Source organism: Somniosus microcephalus, chromosome 4 (genome assembly GCF_052327205.1).
Source record: "Somniosus microcephalus isolate GS21.2 chromosome 4, FLI_Smic_1.0, whole genome shotgun sequence".
NCBI classification, from domain to species: domain Eukaryota; kingdom Metazoa; phylum Chordata; class Chondrichthyes; order Squaliformes; family Somniosidae; genus Somniosus; species Somniosus microcephalus.
The window spans coordinates 179,275,303-179,290,409 of record NC_140990.1 but is presented as its reverse complement, the minus strand read 5'-3'; the positions used below and the strand labels follow the sequence as shown (position 1 = coordinate 179,290,409).

Here is a 15,107-nt window from a genome sequence, read left to right as displayed (position 1 = left end):
CTTATAGGAAAATCCACATCAAAGCAGTGGGAGGCTTTCAGAAGGGAAATAGAGAGAGTACAACGCCAACATGTTCCTGTAAAGGTCAAGGGTGGGACCAACAAGCAAAGGGAACCTTGGATGACAAGGGATATACAAAAATGCATTAGGAAAAAAAGGGGGGCTTTTGGCAGTTACAAAAGACTAAAGACGGAGGAAGCCCTAGAGGAGTATAAAAAGTGCAGGGGCATACTTAAAAAAGAAATTAGGAGGGCGAGGAGGGGCCATGAAATAACACTGGCGAGCAAAATAAAGGAAAATCCTAAGATGTTTTATAAGTATATTAAGGGCAAGAGGATAACCAGGGAAAGGGTAGGGCCCATTAGGGACCAAAGTGGCAATCTGTGTGTAGAGCCAGAAGATGTAGGCGGGGTTTTAAATGAATTTTTTGCATCTGTGTTCACTATGGAGAAAGATGATGTAGACATAGAAATCGGGCAAGGGGACTGTGACATACTTGAACATATTAGCATTGGGAGGGAGGAGGTACTAGCGGTTTTAGCAGGCCAAAAAGTGGACTAATCCCCAGGCCTGGACGAGATGTATCCCAGGCTGTTGTGTGAGGCAAGGGAGGAGATTGCAGGGGCTCTGACACAAATTTTCAGAACCTCTCTGGCCACAGGGGATGTACCAGAGGACTGGAGAACAGCTAACGTAGTACCATTATTCAAGAAGGGTAGCAGGGATAAACCAGGGAATTACAGGCCAGTGAGCCTAACATCTGTGGTAGGGAAATTATTGGAAAAAATTCTGAGGGACAAAATTAGTCTCCACTTGGAGAGGCAAGGATTAATCGGAGATAGTCAGCATGGCTTTGTCAAGGGTAAATCATGTCTGACAAATCTGATTGAATTTTTCGAGGGGGTGACTAGGTGTGTGGATGAGGGAAATGCTGTGGATGTGGTTTACATGGACTTCAGTAAAGCTTTTGACAAAGTCCCGCATAGGAGACTGGTCAAGAAGGTAAGAGCCCATGGGATCCAGGGTGCCTTGGCGCGTTGGATCCTAAACTGGCTGAGTGGCAGGAGGCAGAGGGTGATGGTCGAAGGTTGCTTTTGTGACTGGAAGCCTGTGTCTAGTGGGGTACCTCAGGGATCGGTGCTGGGTCCCTTGCTGTTTGTGATCTACATAAATGATTTGGATGAGAATGTAAAAGGTATGATCAGTAAGTTCGCAGATGACACGAAAATTGGTGGGGTGGTAAATTGTGAGGAGGAAAGCCTCAGGCTACAGGAAGATATAAACGAGTTGGTCAGATGGGCGGAAAAGTGGCAAATGGAATTTAACCCTGAAAAGTGCGAGGTGATGCATTTTGGACGGACAAATAAGGCAAGGGAGTACACAATGAGTGGTAGGACCCTAGGAAGTACAGAGGGTCAGAGGGACCTTGGTGTGCATGTACATAGATCCCCGAAGGCAGCGGAACAGGTAGATAAGGTGGTTAAAAAGGCATATGGGATACTTGCCTTCATTAGCCGAGGCATAGAATATAAGAGCAGGGAGGTTATGATGGAGCTGTACAAAACGCTGGTGAGGCCACAGCTGGAGTAGTGTGTGCAGTTCTGGTCGCCTCACTATAGGAAGGATGTGATTGCTTTAGAGAGGGTGCAGAGAAGATTCACCAGGATGTTACCTGGGATGGAGCGCCTCAGCTATGAAGAAAGACTAAACAGGCTGGGGTTGTTTTCATTGGAGCAAAGAAGGCTGAGGGGGGACCTGATTGAGGTGTACAAAATGATGAGGGGCATAGATAGGGTAGATAAAGAGGAACTTTTCCCCTTAGTAGGGGGGTCAATAACAAGGGGGCATAGATTCAAGGTAAGGGGCAGGAGATTTAGAGGGGATTTGAGGAGGAACTTTTTCACCCAGAGGGTGGTTGGAATCTGGAACTCTCTGCCTGAAAGGGTGGTAGAGGCAGGAACCCTCACAACATTCAAGAAGCATTTGGATGAGCACTTGAAATGCCATTGCATACAAGGCTATGGACCAAATGCTGGAAAATGGGATTAGACTGGACAGGGATTGATGGACGGCGCAGACACGATGGGCCGAAGGGCCTCTTTCTGTGCTGTAAAACTCTATGACTCTATGACTGATGTCAGGCTAACTGGCCTGTAGTTCCCTGTTTTCTCTCTCCCTCCTTTCTTGAATAATGGAGTTGCATTTGCTACCTTACCGCTACATTTGCTACCGCTGGGACAATTCTAGAATCTAGCGAATTTTGGAAGATCGCAACCAATGCATCCACTATCTCTGCAGCCACCTCTTTTAGAACCCTAGGATGTAGGCCAGCAGGTCCAGGGGATTTGTCGGCTTTTAGTCCCATTAGTTTCTCAAGTACTTTTTCTCTACTGATATTAATTACTTTAAGTTCCTCACTCTTATTAGCCCCTTGGTTCCCCACTATTTTTGGTACTCAATAATGCACATAGCAAGATTCCACATACAGTGAAATGTATCTGTTTTGGGGTGTTGCCTGAGGGATAAATGTTGCTCAGGACACTCGCCTTCTCCCCTTCAAATAGTGCCATGGGATCTTTTATGTCCACCTGAGGGCAGACGGGGCCTTGATTTACATCTGATCCAAATGATGGCACCTCCATCAATGAAGCACTCCCTCAGTACTGCACTAAAGTGTTAGACTGGATCAAAGGTTCCCAAACTTTTTTTGAGCCCTCCCTTTGGAGATTCATGTCCCATACGCACCCCCTGCCCTGTCTTTAAAAACAAAGGTATTTTTGCATCGTTAATGTTCGTGTAAATGTAGCTGGTAACCCAGAATAGTTTAATCTTGTCTCTTTAACTGTTTTAATTCTGCTCCCTTACCCTTGTGACTTTTAACATGAAGTGCAATCATACCATTGGAGCTCACCAGCTGGGAAATTCCTCAGATCTCCCCGCTTCGTTGGCGTTACTTTGCCAGAAGTGGTTTCCACTACACTGCTGGCGAAGTAACATCAGTGAAGCGAGCATATCCAAGGAATTTCCTGGCAACTATTAGTGTAAGCAAGCTTAATAAATGGGAAAACTGCGGGCTTCTCCTTTCTCTGGGTTGGGAATCTGAGCAGGATGAACAACCTTCTGCAGGTGGAACTAGAATGGGTCTGTGGTCAGGTTGTTTGGGGATGGAACAGGGAGTAATGAATTGATGGGATGCTTTGGAAGAGATAAAATATATGTTTAAATTTTTTTGTGCAAGCATCAAGCACCCATGAATGTGGATGCCATTATTAATTTATTTCTCAATTTAAGTTGATTCCAAGCAAGTGGCAACACTAAACCCAAGGAGGGTGAAATAAGCTTTCCAGAAAGGTGCAGAGCACTGGGAAGTAACTTTTTTTAGGTGGAGACATGTTTTTAAAGGAAGGCTATTTATCTGTTCCCTCTAAACATCACAAGGACCCAAGGGCTCATGAGGACTTGGATGCATGGAAAAGTAAACAGACGCTCCACAGAGCTACAGAACTCTGGGCAAAGAACCTTTTAACAGATTTTTGAAGCAGACTCCACGGGACTTTTGTTTTATTCCTCTGACAGCAGAGACCCCAGGTCTCTTGAGCACTTCCAAAAAAAAGTAGGCTGCACAGGTTGCCATGCCAGCCCTCCAGTATTGCCCTGGAGTCTCCAGGAATTGAAGATTAATCTCCTGGATACTACTGCGAGCGACCCGGGAGAAAAATAATACGGGCATTAAAAAAAAGAACTTTCTTTGAACCCTTTCGTATACTGTTTATAGAAATATTGGAGATGGGGGAGAAAAGGCTGTTTGACTATGCGGAACTGTTGGAGGCAGGGGGTCTTGTGATGTAACTTCTAGGAGTATGTTTGTGTGTGTGTGCTAGGCCGACGTAGCAGAGCCTGGTCTCCAATCGTCTTGGATCCCCTTGCCATTGGACCAAGACCTTGCTCTGTCAAGCCCGTGTGGTAGCTGGTGTGCAACGGCCACCCCACGTTAAAAGAATTCACGCACAGGCATCTTCCACCCTTTTTAAAATGAAGTTCGGGACCTGGAATGTCAGGACCCTCATGGACAACCCCAACAGCGATAGACCGGAACGCTGTACTGCAACCACCGTCTGCCCCACCTGTGACAGAGACTGTAGGTCCCACATTGGACTCATCAGTCACCTGAGAACTCATTTTTAGTGTGGAAGCAAGTCATCCTCGGTTCCGAGGGACTGCCTAAGAAGAAGAGGAATACATCCAACCAGAGTTGGCAACCCTGCACAGAGGTACAGACTAGAAGACAAACAACTTTTTTTTTTTAATTAAAAGAAATTCATTTAAACTGAGGAGTAATGAAAATACTTGTAAGCTGGAACTGTTTGCAGGGAATGCCTGAATTTTGAAGAGAACAGAATCAGGAAACAGCCTGAAAGTTGAGGAGAGTGCTACAGCACCACCAATGGAGAAAATACAGATTGCAGGCATTACCTGTGAGTCGAGCATCCTCATCACTCTGACCTAGATTATGTGTTCAAGTCCTGTAGCGAGGGACCTTCTGACTCAACAGGGAGAACCAGGCCATGGTATGTGGGACAGCAAAATCTAATAAGGGAAGAAATATGCATATCAAACATGGTGTGCCAGCTTTGTTATTTTGTAGAGGGCTGTGTATTAAACTGCCTGATTCTCTACCTGCAAATTAAAATTGGTTGATAAGTTGGAGGAAATAATGATTTGCTGCTAATTCTGACATCTTTCTTGCACAGATCTGGGTGAGCAGCCCTCACAATGCCACTGGGTACTACACTGTTTATGGTGAAGAGTCCTTGCATGCTGACCATTTTAATGCCAAGCTCAGTTTTGGGGACACACAGACCTTGTGGGCACGGACAGGATATCTGGGATTTCTTCGCAGAACAGATCTGACTGACGCAACTGGAGGTAAGACTTGGTGCGCACCAACAATGAGACATGGCATTCGTTTAGTTGCTCAGTTTGGCTTTAAGGTTTAATTTCTGTAATACATTTCAAGTAAGCTTATTGTTAAATGGACAATTTTTTGAAGGATAAGTATTAAAACATCAGAGCCAGGTGAGAAAGTAAGCTATGAGGAGGACACAAAGAGGCTGCAAAGGGATATAGACAGGTTACGTGATTGGGCAAGAAGGTGGCAGATGGAATAAAATATGGGGAAATATGAAATTATCCATTTTGGTAGGAAGGATGAAAAAGCAGATTTGTTTTTAAAAGGTGAGACACTATTAAATGTTGGTATTCAGAGGCATTTAGGTGTCCTTGTATACGAATCACAGAATGTTGACATGCAGGTGCAGCAAGCAATTAGGAAGGCAAATGGTATGTTAGCCTTTATTGTTGGCCAAGGGGGTTGGAGTATAAGAGAAAGGAAGTCTTGCTGCAATTATATAGGGCTTTGTTGAGACCACACTTGTAGTACTGTGCACAGTTTTGGTCTCCTTATCTAAGGAAAAATATACTTGCTTTAGGGGGGGTGCAACGAAGGTTCACTAGATTGATTCCTGGGATGAGAGGGGAGAGATTGAGTAGAATGGGCCTATATTTTCTGGAGTTTAGAAGATTGAGAGGTGATTTCATTGAAACATATAAAATTCTTAGAGGTCTTAACCGGGTAGATGCTGAGAGGCTGTTTCCCCTGGCTGGAGAGCCTAGAACTAGGGGGCATAGTCTCCGGATAGGGGGTTGCTGTACGGAGGAAGCAGTTAATGAGCTGCAAAAGAGCATGGTGTATTTGGGAGTAATGGAGGATACGTCTGTGCCTGTACTTAAAAAAAAAAAAAAAAAAAAAAAAAAAAAAAAAAAAAATGGCACATGTACTGATTGCATTAATTGTAAGTGAGGAAGTTAGGGCCCTTGATAGCCTTCAAAGAGGATGCTTTCATCTCTTCTTAAGCGAGCTTCAAACTGAATTCTCTAGATTAGGAGCTCTCAACCGGGGAGTCAACAGCCCCCTTGGGGTCCGCGAGCAGGTTTCAAGGGGTCCGCCAAATCATCATCTTTCAAGAATTGATTTTTTTCCTTGAAAGATGCTGATCACTACCAATGTCAGTTTATTACTAAGAATGAGACCTCAAAAAGGCTATATACTTTTTTACCCACCTACAAAAAAGGAGCTTAATTCAGTGCACCGATGCAAGGTTGAGCCGATGTGCCGCCACCGTTGATGTTGGAAGAGAGGAGGCCCCGCCCCCCTCCTCCCTAAAATCCATTAGTGCCAGTTGGCAGCGGGTTCTTTTCCCGGCAAGCCACGTGGGGTGCGTTCTCCTGCCTACCATGATTACATTTGGTAAGTAGAGCAACAGGTCGGTGGGGTTTGATGTCTTTTTTTTTGTGGGGTAATGGGCCGAGAATTAACCAGAGTGTCGGCGAATGTTCGGATAACTTCACCTTTCGCTCTTTATGTGGCTTACTGCTGCTTGTCCATGCAGCTGTTTACAGAGCTGAGCACGACACGGGCGGCTGATCAAACTGCCCGCTACTGCTGCCGCTGGGAGCTCGCGGTCCCGGGTCCAAGTCCCAGGGGCATCACTCACGTGAGGTGCAGAGATAGCCTGCAGCTTAGGTGCACACCGTATATGGTGATCTATCTGATTTTCTGTTGTGGGATCTTGCTGTGCAAACATCTTCTGCTGGTTTTTACCTTCTGACAGGAGCCACGCTTTTTAAAAAAAAAAAAAAAAAAAAATAGTTGTGTTGTGTTACATGGGAGGGGGGGGCCTCAGTAGCAAAAAGTTTGAGAACACCTGCTCTAGCTAAGTGATATTTATCTCATCTCTTGCAGAACGTCATGATGCCCTGTATGTGGTGGGATCCCTGGATGAGACGCTAGAGTTGAGAGGAATGCGTTATCACCCAATTGATATTGAGACCTCAGTGCTCAGATCACACAAGAGTATTGCTGAATGGTAAGACATAAAGATTATGAATTAACCAGACTTGGAAATGAAACTATCAAAATGGTTAATTGGAAAAAAACACTAACCCGAGATTTGGGATAAAACTCTTGTTTCTGGCTGAACTGCCGAATTGAGTTCTTCTTGAAAAATATTCCAGCGTGCGTGTTCACTCGTCTTTTTGGTTCATGTGGGCTTATTCAAGGGGAATTCAAGGCTGTGACAGTGGCAGGACAGTAGATAGGTAGAGAAAGTAGTGATGAGTTGATAAAGAATTGTGGGGGGAAAGTAGCTGAAGAGAGAAATAAAAGGTGGTATGATTGGGTGACAAGGGGAGGAGAGAGGAGGATAGAAAGGGGAAAAACGGGGAGATAGAAGTAGTTGGGTTCGGTCCGGCACGGCAGCCAAAATGTATACCTGAATGAACACAAGGAATAATGATTACAAAGGCATGGCACATGTCATGAGAAACATGTCATGGATGCAAACAGAGGACTGGGAAGAGACTATATGAGAGAGTCCAAAGTTAATGTCTACGGCCCTGTGGTGGGATGAAGTCAAATTGTAGACAGTCACCTTGGAGTATGCACAAACCAGTATCCAGGTTTGTAGTCCACTGTGTAAAGCTAGTGGATCCTTGAGGGGCAAAGTGTCACTGGGAACACTAGTGGAGGTTGTTCAATGGAATCAGAAGGCCGAGGAGGAGAGGAGAGTCGACCATGAGCCACCAGAGGTTAATCCTGAAGTCTTGTGGAGGTGCGTTGTGGCCTCAAGATTTTAGCTTGCAGCAGCAGATCCCTTGGACCACCAGAGTAAGGAGCAGTGGGAATGAAACCAAAGAACAAAAGGACTGAAGATCAGGAATTTGGAGGCAGGTGAAAAGTAAATCTACCGGATCGGTGCAGATGTGGGAGCTAATCTGAAGAACAACTTTAGATGGCGAAAAAGCACACAAGGCCGGGACAGGAGCTTGAGGAGCTGGTGTAACCCAGTCTAGTGAAGAGTGATGGAGGAGCTTTGAAGGGTAAGTGGAGCAGTGCTGAGTCAGTGGCCACAGGAAGCAAATGGTTAGCCACAAAGCAGTGATCATTCACCAACATGGGAGCCAAATCTAAAGCAGGATGGGAACCAGCAAGAATGGATCAGAGCAAGCTCAGCGCAGAGTGAAAAGTCCCAGCAGAGGAACTGAAAGTGAGTACACAGGAGCTGGCCAGGTAGTAAGAAAAGAAAGAAAGAAAGACTTGCATTTATACAGCGCCTTTCACGACCACCGGACATCTCAAAGCGCTTTACAGCCAATGCAGTACTTTTTGAAGTGTAGTCACTGTTGTAATGTGGGAAATGCGGCAGCCAATTTGCGCACAGCAAGGTCCCACAAACAGCAATATAATAGGGTAATAATAGTGGGGGATTTCAACTGCCCCAATATTAACTGGGATAGTCAGAGTGTGAAAGGCTTAGAGGGTGCAGAATTCTTAAAGTGCATCCAGGAGAGCTTTTTGAGCCAGCATGTAGAAAGTCCTACAAGAGAGGGGGCGGTACTGGACCTAATTCTAGGGAATGTGGCCGGGCAAGTGGTAGAAGTGTTAGTAGGTGAGCACTTTGGTAACAGTGACTATAATTCGGTGAGATTTAAGGTAGTCATGGAAAAGGACAGAGATGGACCGGAAATAAAGGTTCTAAATTGGGGGACGGACGATTTTACTATGATAAGGCAGGATCTGGCCAAAGTGGACTGGGATCAGCTACTTGTAGGAAAATCCACACCGGAGCAATGGGAGTCTTTCAGAAAGGAAATTGAGAGAGTACAATGGCAACATGTTCCCGTAAAGGTCAAGGGTGGGACCAACAAGCCCAGGGAACCTTGGATGTCAAGGGATATACGAGAATGGATTAGGAAAAAAAGGGGGGCTTTTGGCAGATACAAGGGACTAAAGACAGAGGAAGCTCTAGAGGAGTATAAAAAGTGCAGGGGATACTTAAACAAGAAATTAGGAGAGCGAGGAGGGGCCACGAAATAACACTGGCGAGCAAAATAAAGGAAAATCCTAAGGTGTTTTATAAGTATATTAAGGGCAAGAGGATAACTAGGGAAAGAGTGGGGCCCATTAGGGACCAAAGTGGCAATCTGTGTGTGGAGCCAGAAGATGTAGGTGGGGTTTTAAATGAATTTTTTGCATCTGTGTTCACTATGGAGAAGGACGATGTAGACATAGAAATCGGGCAGGGGGACTGTGATATACTTGAACATATTAGCATCGAGAGGGAGGAGGTACTAGCGGTTTTAGCAGGCTTAAAAGTGGATAAATCCCCAGGCCCAGACGAGATGCATCCCAGGCTGCTTTGTGAGGCAAAGGAGGAGATTGCAGGGGCTCTGACACAAATTTTCAGAACCTCTCTGGCCACAGGGGAGGTGCCAGAGGACTGGAGAACAGCTAACGTAGTACCATTATTCAAGAAGGGTAGTAGGGATAAACCAGGGAATTACAGGCCAGTGAGCCTAACATCAGTGGTAGGGAAATTATTGGAAAAAATTCTGAGGGACAGAATTAGTCTCCACTTGGAGAGGCAGGGATTAATCAGGGATAGTCAGCATGGCTTTGTCATGGGAAGATCATGTCTGACCAATTTGATTGAATTTTTCGAGGGGGTGACTAGGTGTGTGGATGAGGGTAGTGCAGTGGATGTGGTATACATGGATTTCAGTAAGGCTTTTGATAAAGTCCCGCATAGGAGACTGATCAAGAAGGTAAGAGCCCATGGGATCCAGGGTGCCTTGGCACATTGGATCCAAAACTGGCTTAGTGGCAGAAGGCAGAGGGTGATGGTCGAAGGATGTTTTTGTGACTGGAAGCCTGTGTCCAGTGGGGTACCGCAGGGATCGGTGCTGGGTCCCTTGCTGTTTGTGGTCTACATTAATGATTTGATGTGAATGTAAAAGGTATGATCAGTAAGTTCGCAGATGACACGAAAATTGGTGGGGTGGTAAATAGCGAGGAGGGTAGCCTCAGTCTGCAGGACGATATAGATGGGTTGGTCAGATGGGTGGAACAGTGGCAAATGGAATTTAACCCTGAAAAGTGTGAGGTGATGCATTTTGGAGGGACTAACAAGGCAAGGGAATACACAATGAATGGTAGGACCCTAGGAAAGACAGAGGATCAGAGGGACCTTGGTGTGCATGTACATAGATCCCTGAAGGAAGCAGAACAGGTGAATAAGGTGGTTAAAAAGGCATATAGGATACTTGCCTTCATTAGCCGAGGCATAGCATATAAGAGCAGTGAGGTTATGATGGAGCTGTACAAAACGCTGGTTAGGCCACAGCTGGAGTATTGTGTGCAGTTCTGGTCGCCACACTATAGGAAGGATGTGATTGCTTTGGAGAGGGTGCAGAGGAGATTCACCAGGATGTTACCTGGGCTGGAGCGCTTCAGCTATGAAGAAAGACTGGACAGGCTGGGGTTGTTTTCCTTGGAGCAGAGAAGGCTGAGGGGGGACCTGATTGAGGTGTACAAAATTATGAGGGGCAAAGATAGGGTAGATAGAAAGGAACTTTTTCCCTTAGTAGAGTGGTCAATAACAAGGGGGCATAGATTCAAGGTAAGGGGCAGGAGGTTTAGAGGGGATTTGAGGAAGAACTTTTTCACCCAGAGGGTGGTTGGAATCTGGAACTCACTGCCTGAAAGGGTGGTAGAGGCAGGAACCCTCACAACATTCAAGAAGCATTTGGATGAGCACTTGAAAGGCCATAGCATACAAAGCTATGGACCAAATGCTGGAAAATGGGATTAGATTAGACAGGGATTGATGGCCGGCGCGGACGCGATGGGCCGAAGGGCCTCTTTCTGTGCTGTATAACTCTATGACTCTAATATGCTAATGATCAGATAATCTGTTTTTAGTGATGTTGGTTGAGGGTTAAATATTGGCCAGGACACCGGGGATAGCTCCCCTGCTCTTCTTCGAAATAGTGCCATGGGATCTTTTACGTCCACCTGAGAGAGCAGACGGGGCCTCGGTTGAACATTTCATCTGAAAGACTGCACCTCCGACAATGCAGCACTCCCTCAGCATTGCACTGGAGTGCTGGACTTGAACCCAGAACCTTCTGACTCAGAGGCGAGTGTGTTACTGACTGAGCCACAGCTGACTATAGTGGATTACACAGCCGTAGTGGATTATAGGCAGTCTGATAGATGATACCGTCTTAGTAGCAAGCAACAGTGTAGGTGGAGTTCACAATAAAGCCCAGAAACCAGTTGGAAAATGAAATTTGGCCCAGGAGAAAGCAGAAATAATGCCCAGGACCCAAAACAGCAGCAGAGTAAAGCTGAGAAGTACACTGGAGTACAGTCCACAAGTCAGCAGATAACCGCAACAGGTGTGGGATGGGCACTGTAGGCTGGAAGAAATGACATTAAATTTGAAGAGATTGAGTGTCTATCAGAATCATGGCAGTGTCCCTCCAGCAGAGCAGCATAATCCTGGTGGTAGAGGAGTCCAGGAAATCAAATGTGGGCATAGTGCCAGCTGTTGAAAAAAGCACAGATAAAAACACAGAGCAGGGGGATCGGGGATGCGCTCTACAGGGAGCTTTAACTTGTACATTGAGCTAAATTATTAGGAGCAGGGGTTGTTGAGTAGTGGGGAAGAGGGCAATGGATATCAATGGATGGAGTTGCATTGGAGAGGAACTTGGTCAGGAATTACCAACCTGGGAACCATCTTCATAATCATTCATAATAAATAAGAGATGCTTAATAATGTGTTGAGGATAATTGGATTTTAACTCTATGGACTCTAAGATTTAAGCATTGTGCTGTCCATCAGTCTGTATTCTTGCCTTTTTCTGATCATTGTGTTTTGTTTCTTCCGCAGTGCTGTCTTCACATGGACCAACCTGCTTGTCGTGGTGGTGGAATTGGATGGTTCTGAGCAGGAAGCACTGGACTTGGTTGCCTTGGTTACTAACGTTGTTTTAGAAGAACATTACCTGATTGTGGGAGTGGTAGTTGTGGTGGACCCTGGGGTGATACCCATCAACTCGCGTGGCGAAAAGCAGCGGATGCACCTTCGGGATGGTTTCTTAGCTGATCAGCTTGATCCCATTTACGTGGCCTATAATATGTGAGCCTAGTGCTCTGAGACTACTTACTGCTACTGCTGCCTCAGTGACAGTGTTCGCCAGTGCCCTGAATGTCCATATCGATCTTATATGCTGCACTAAAAACGAGAACAGAAAGCCAGACCTTGCTGGGAGGTGGTGTTGTGTGCGTTAAGGCCATACATCCAGTATGATCTGTTGTCAGCCATTTCTCATGATGATGTGTTCTGCATAGCTCCAACGCCTGTCATATCAAAAGACGATGGGCTAGTCTGGCACACCACTGCTGGTGCCATATTAAATGTGAAGTAGTGTTCTAGCAATGTCACTGTATCACAGCACATTAGAGACTGCACAGCAGCAACGGGGACATATCTCTATCATGCATCATCAGACTTCCTGTGAGAATGGGAGGCGACAGTTCTGAGGTTTGAGTCACCAGTGTTATATTTTTCTTATCCCTGCTCGTCTTCGCAGTTTGCATTGCCACACTTTCTCGGTGTGGCTATGGATTTGGAAATTCTTTTTAAAACCTATTTATTCTGTTAATGAGCGGATGTAATTGGACGGACGGGAAGGGACGTTTTGATATCCCAGAGCCAGGGGTTAAGGGGGCCAGTCTCTTTAAAGTTGTGCTCATCTTCAAGCTTATCCACCGTTCACCTCGCTAAGAAGCAATGGAATACGGTCGTGGGCAAAGTTTATGTCGAGTGCTAGGTTGTCCTTTGACGGTCGCATCAATGGCTTATGAGTGGAACTTTTGGGAGTTTCTTTCCTATCATAGTATTGTGATCTGCAAAGCTGGTGAGAATCTTGCCAACTTGTGTCACTCTTGTGATCGCCGCTAACCATGATAATTAGGCCTGAGCAACAGAAACCCACAATCAGACCATCTTACCTGCACAAAAGAGCATTATATCTCCAGGAAAAATAAATAAAAGAAGTATCCTGTCATTTTAATGATGAGCATATTGTGATACACTTATAAAGTATTGTCATTCCATCCACGGAATCCTATTGCAGCACTCTCATCATTAACTGTTTGCTTCCATTATTTTATGTAATAATGCCAGGCCTGGAAGTGCCACAGGAGTCCATCACTGATCTCCTGTTGCAAAGGATTTTCAGAGGGGTTTCTAATCTGGAGTGGCTTTAATCATAAAGTTGCAAAGGGTTGAATTGATGTGAAATAAAAACCTTTCTATTTGATTATTAAACTCCAATTTCTGCCAGTTGCTACAATTTGCACCATGTTGCTGACATGCACTTGCATACCTGGCTGGCTTTTCTTGCATTCTGGGTCTTGAGACATGACACAACTTGGTAATTACAGAAATAAATAAAATTATTGCAGACGTTTCCAGATTTTGCTAAAATAATTTTTTTCCAAATGGGACAGCAGCTCATGGGCAATCATCTGGTTTATTCATTCTGCAGAGTAGGACCTCTTGAACCCTCACTGCTTTTCACAACAATACGACTTTACTCTTACCGCACCTCACTGTTTCTGTTTTTATGGGCATTTTTTAATCACGGTAAGTGAATCAGCACTGAATGAAATAATGACACTTCACAATGTTGTGATATTTGCAACACAATCAGAGCATCCCTTTTTTGCTTTAAACCATGTGATGTTGCAACTTACTCCCAGATCAGGAAAAATGTCAAAAATGCCAACTGTCCAATGTGACTGGCATTACGAACAAGAAGTGTGCCACCCGCCATATTGGATCAGGCTGTTCCATAGGCATCCAGGGTGCATGACTGAACTATTAAAATTGCTAATTCAAATATTTAAATAAGGGTCCTATGCTAGTTGTGGGACCTATTTCTGATATTGGGCTCCTTTGATAAACTCACCCAGCAACTCGTGGTGCTAACAGACAGGAAGGACCCTTCAACTGCAGACATGTTAGTTGCTAGTTACATAGAAACATAGAAGATAGGAGCAGGAGTAGGCCATTTGGCCCCTCGAACCTGCTCCGCCATTTAATTTCATTATGGCTGATCATCCAAATTCAGTACCCTGTCCCTGCTTTCTCCCCATATCCCTTGATCCCTTTAGCCATAAGAAATATATCCAACTCATTCTTGAATATATTAAATAAATTGGCTTCTACTGCCTTCTGTGGTAGAGAATTCCACAGGTTCACCACTCTCTGGGTGAAGAAATTCCTCCTCATCTTTGTCCTAAATGGCTTACCCCTTATCCTTAGACTGTGACCCCTGGTTCTGGACTCCCCGACCATCCTTCCTGCATCTAGTCTGTCTAGTCCTGTTAGAATTTTATAAGTTTCAATGAGATCCCCTCTCATTCTTCTAAACTCCAGCGAGTACAAGCCCAGTCGACCCAATCTCTCCTCATACGTCATTCCTGCCATCCCAGCTATCAGCCTGGTGAATCTTCGCTGCACTCCCTCCATGGCAAGAACATCCTTCCTCAGATAAGGCGACCAAAACTGCACACAATACTCCAGATGTGGTCTCACCAAGGCCCTGTACAACTGCAGCAAGACATCCTTGTACCTGTACTCAACTCCCTCTCGCTACGAAGGCCAACATACCATTTGCCTTCTTAACCGCCTGCTGCACCTGCATGCTTACCTTCAGTGACTGGTGCACAAGGACACCCAGGTCTCTTTGGCAATAGATTGGGAGAAGGGGAAGTGCATTCAGATAATAATCTGCCTTTTTGTTTTTGACACCAAAGTGGATAACCTTGCATTTATCCATGTTATATTGCATCTGTCATGCTTCTGCCCAATCACCCAACCTGTCCAAATCATACTGGAGTTTCTCGGCATCCTCCTCACAGCACACACGCCCACCCAGCTTTGTGTCGTCTGCAAACTTGGAGATATTACATCAAGTTCCCTCGTCCAGATCATTAATCTATATTGTGAATAGCTGGGGTCCAAGGACCGATCCCTGCGGTACCCCACTAGTCACTGCCTGCCACTTGGAAAAAGAGCAGTTTATGCCAACTCTTTGCTTTCTGTCTGCCAACCAGTTCTCTATCCAAGTCAATACCTTGCCCCCAATCCCATGTGCCTTAACTTTACACGCTAATCTCTTATGCGGGACCT

At 45.3% G+C, this 15,107-nt stretch overlaps 1 protein-coding gene across 2 annotated transcripts in view; it reads left to right on the top strand.

Annotated features, from left to right (window-relative positions):
• Window positions 1-13,230, top strand: part of LOC147120033 (disco-interacting protein 2 homolog A-like) — a 58,033-nt gene extending 44,803 nt beyond the window's left edge. For both annotated transcript variants that reach the window (XM_085985540.1, XM_085985539.1), the window contains 3 exons: window positions 4,752-4,926; window positions 6,803-6,926; window positions 11,796-13,230. In XM_085985540.1, the coding sequence (XP_085841666.1) occupies window positions 4,752-4,926; window positions 6,803-6,926; window positions 11,796-12,048 (552 nt within the window). In that variant the 3' untranslated portion in view covers window positions 12,049-13,230. The remainder of the gene's footprint in view (window positions 1-4,751; window positions 4,927-6,802; window positions 6,927-11,795) is intronic.
• The last annotated feature ends 1,877 nt before the right edge of the window (window positions 13,231-15,107 follow it).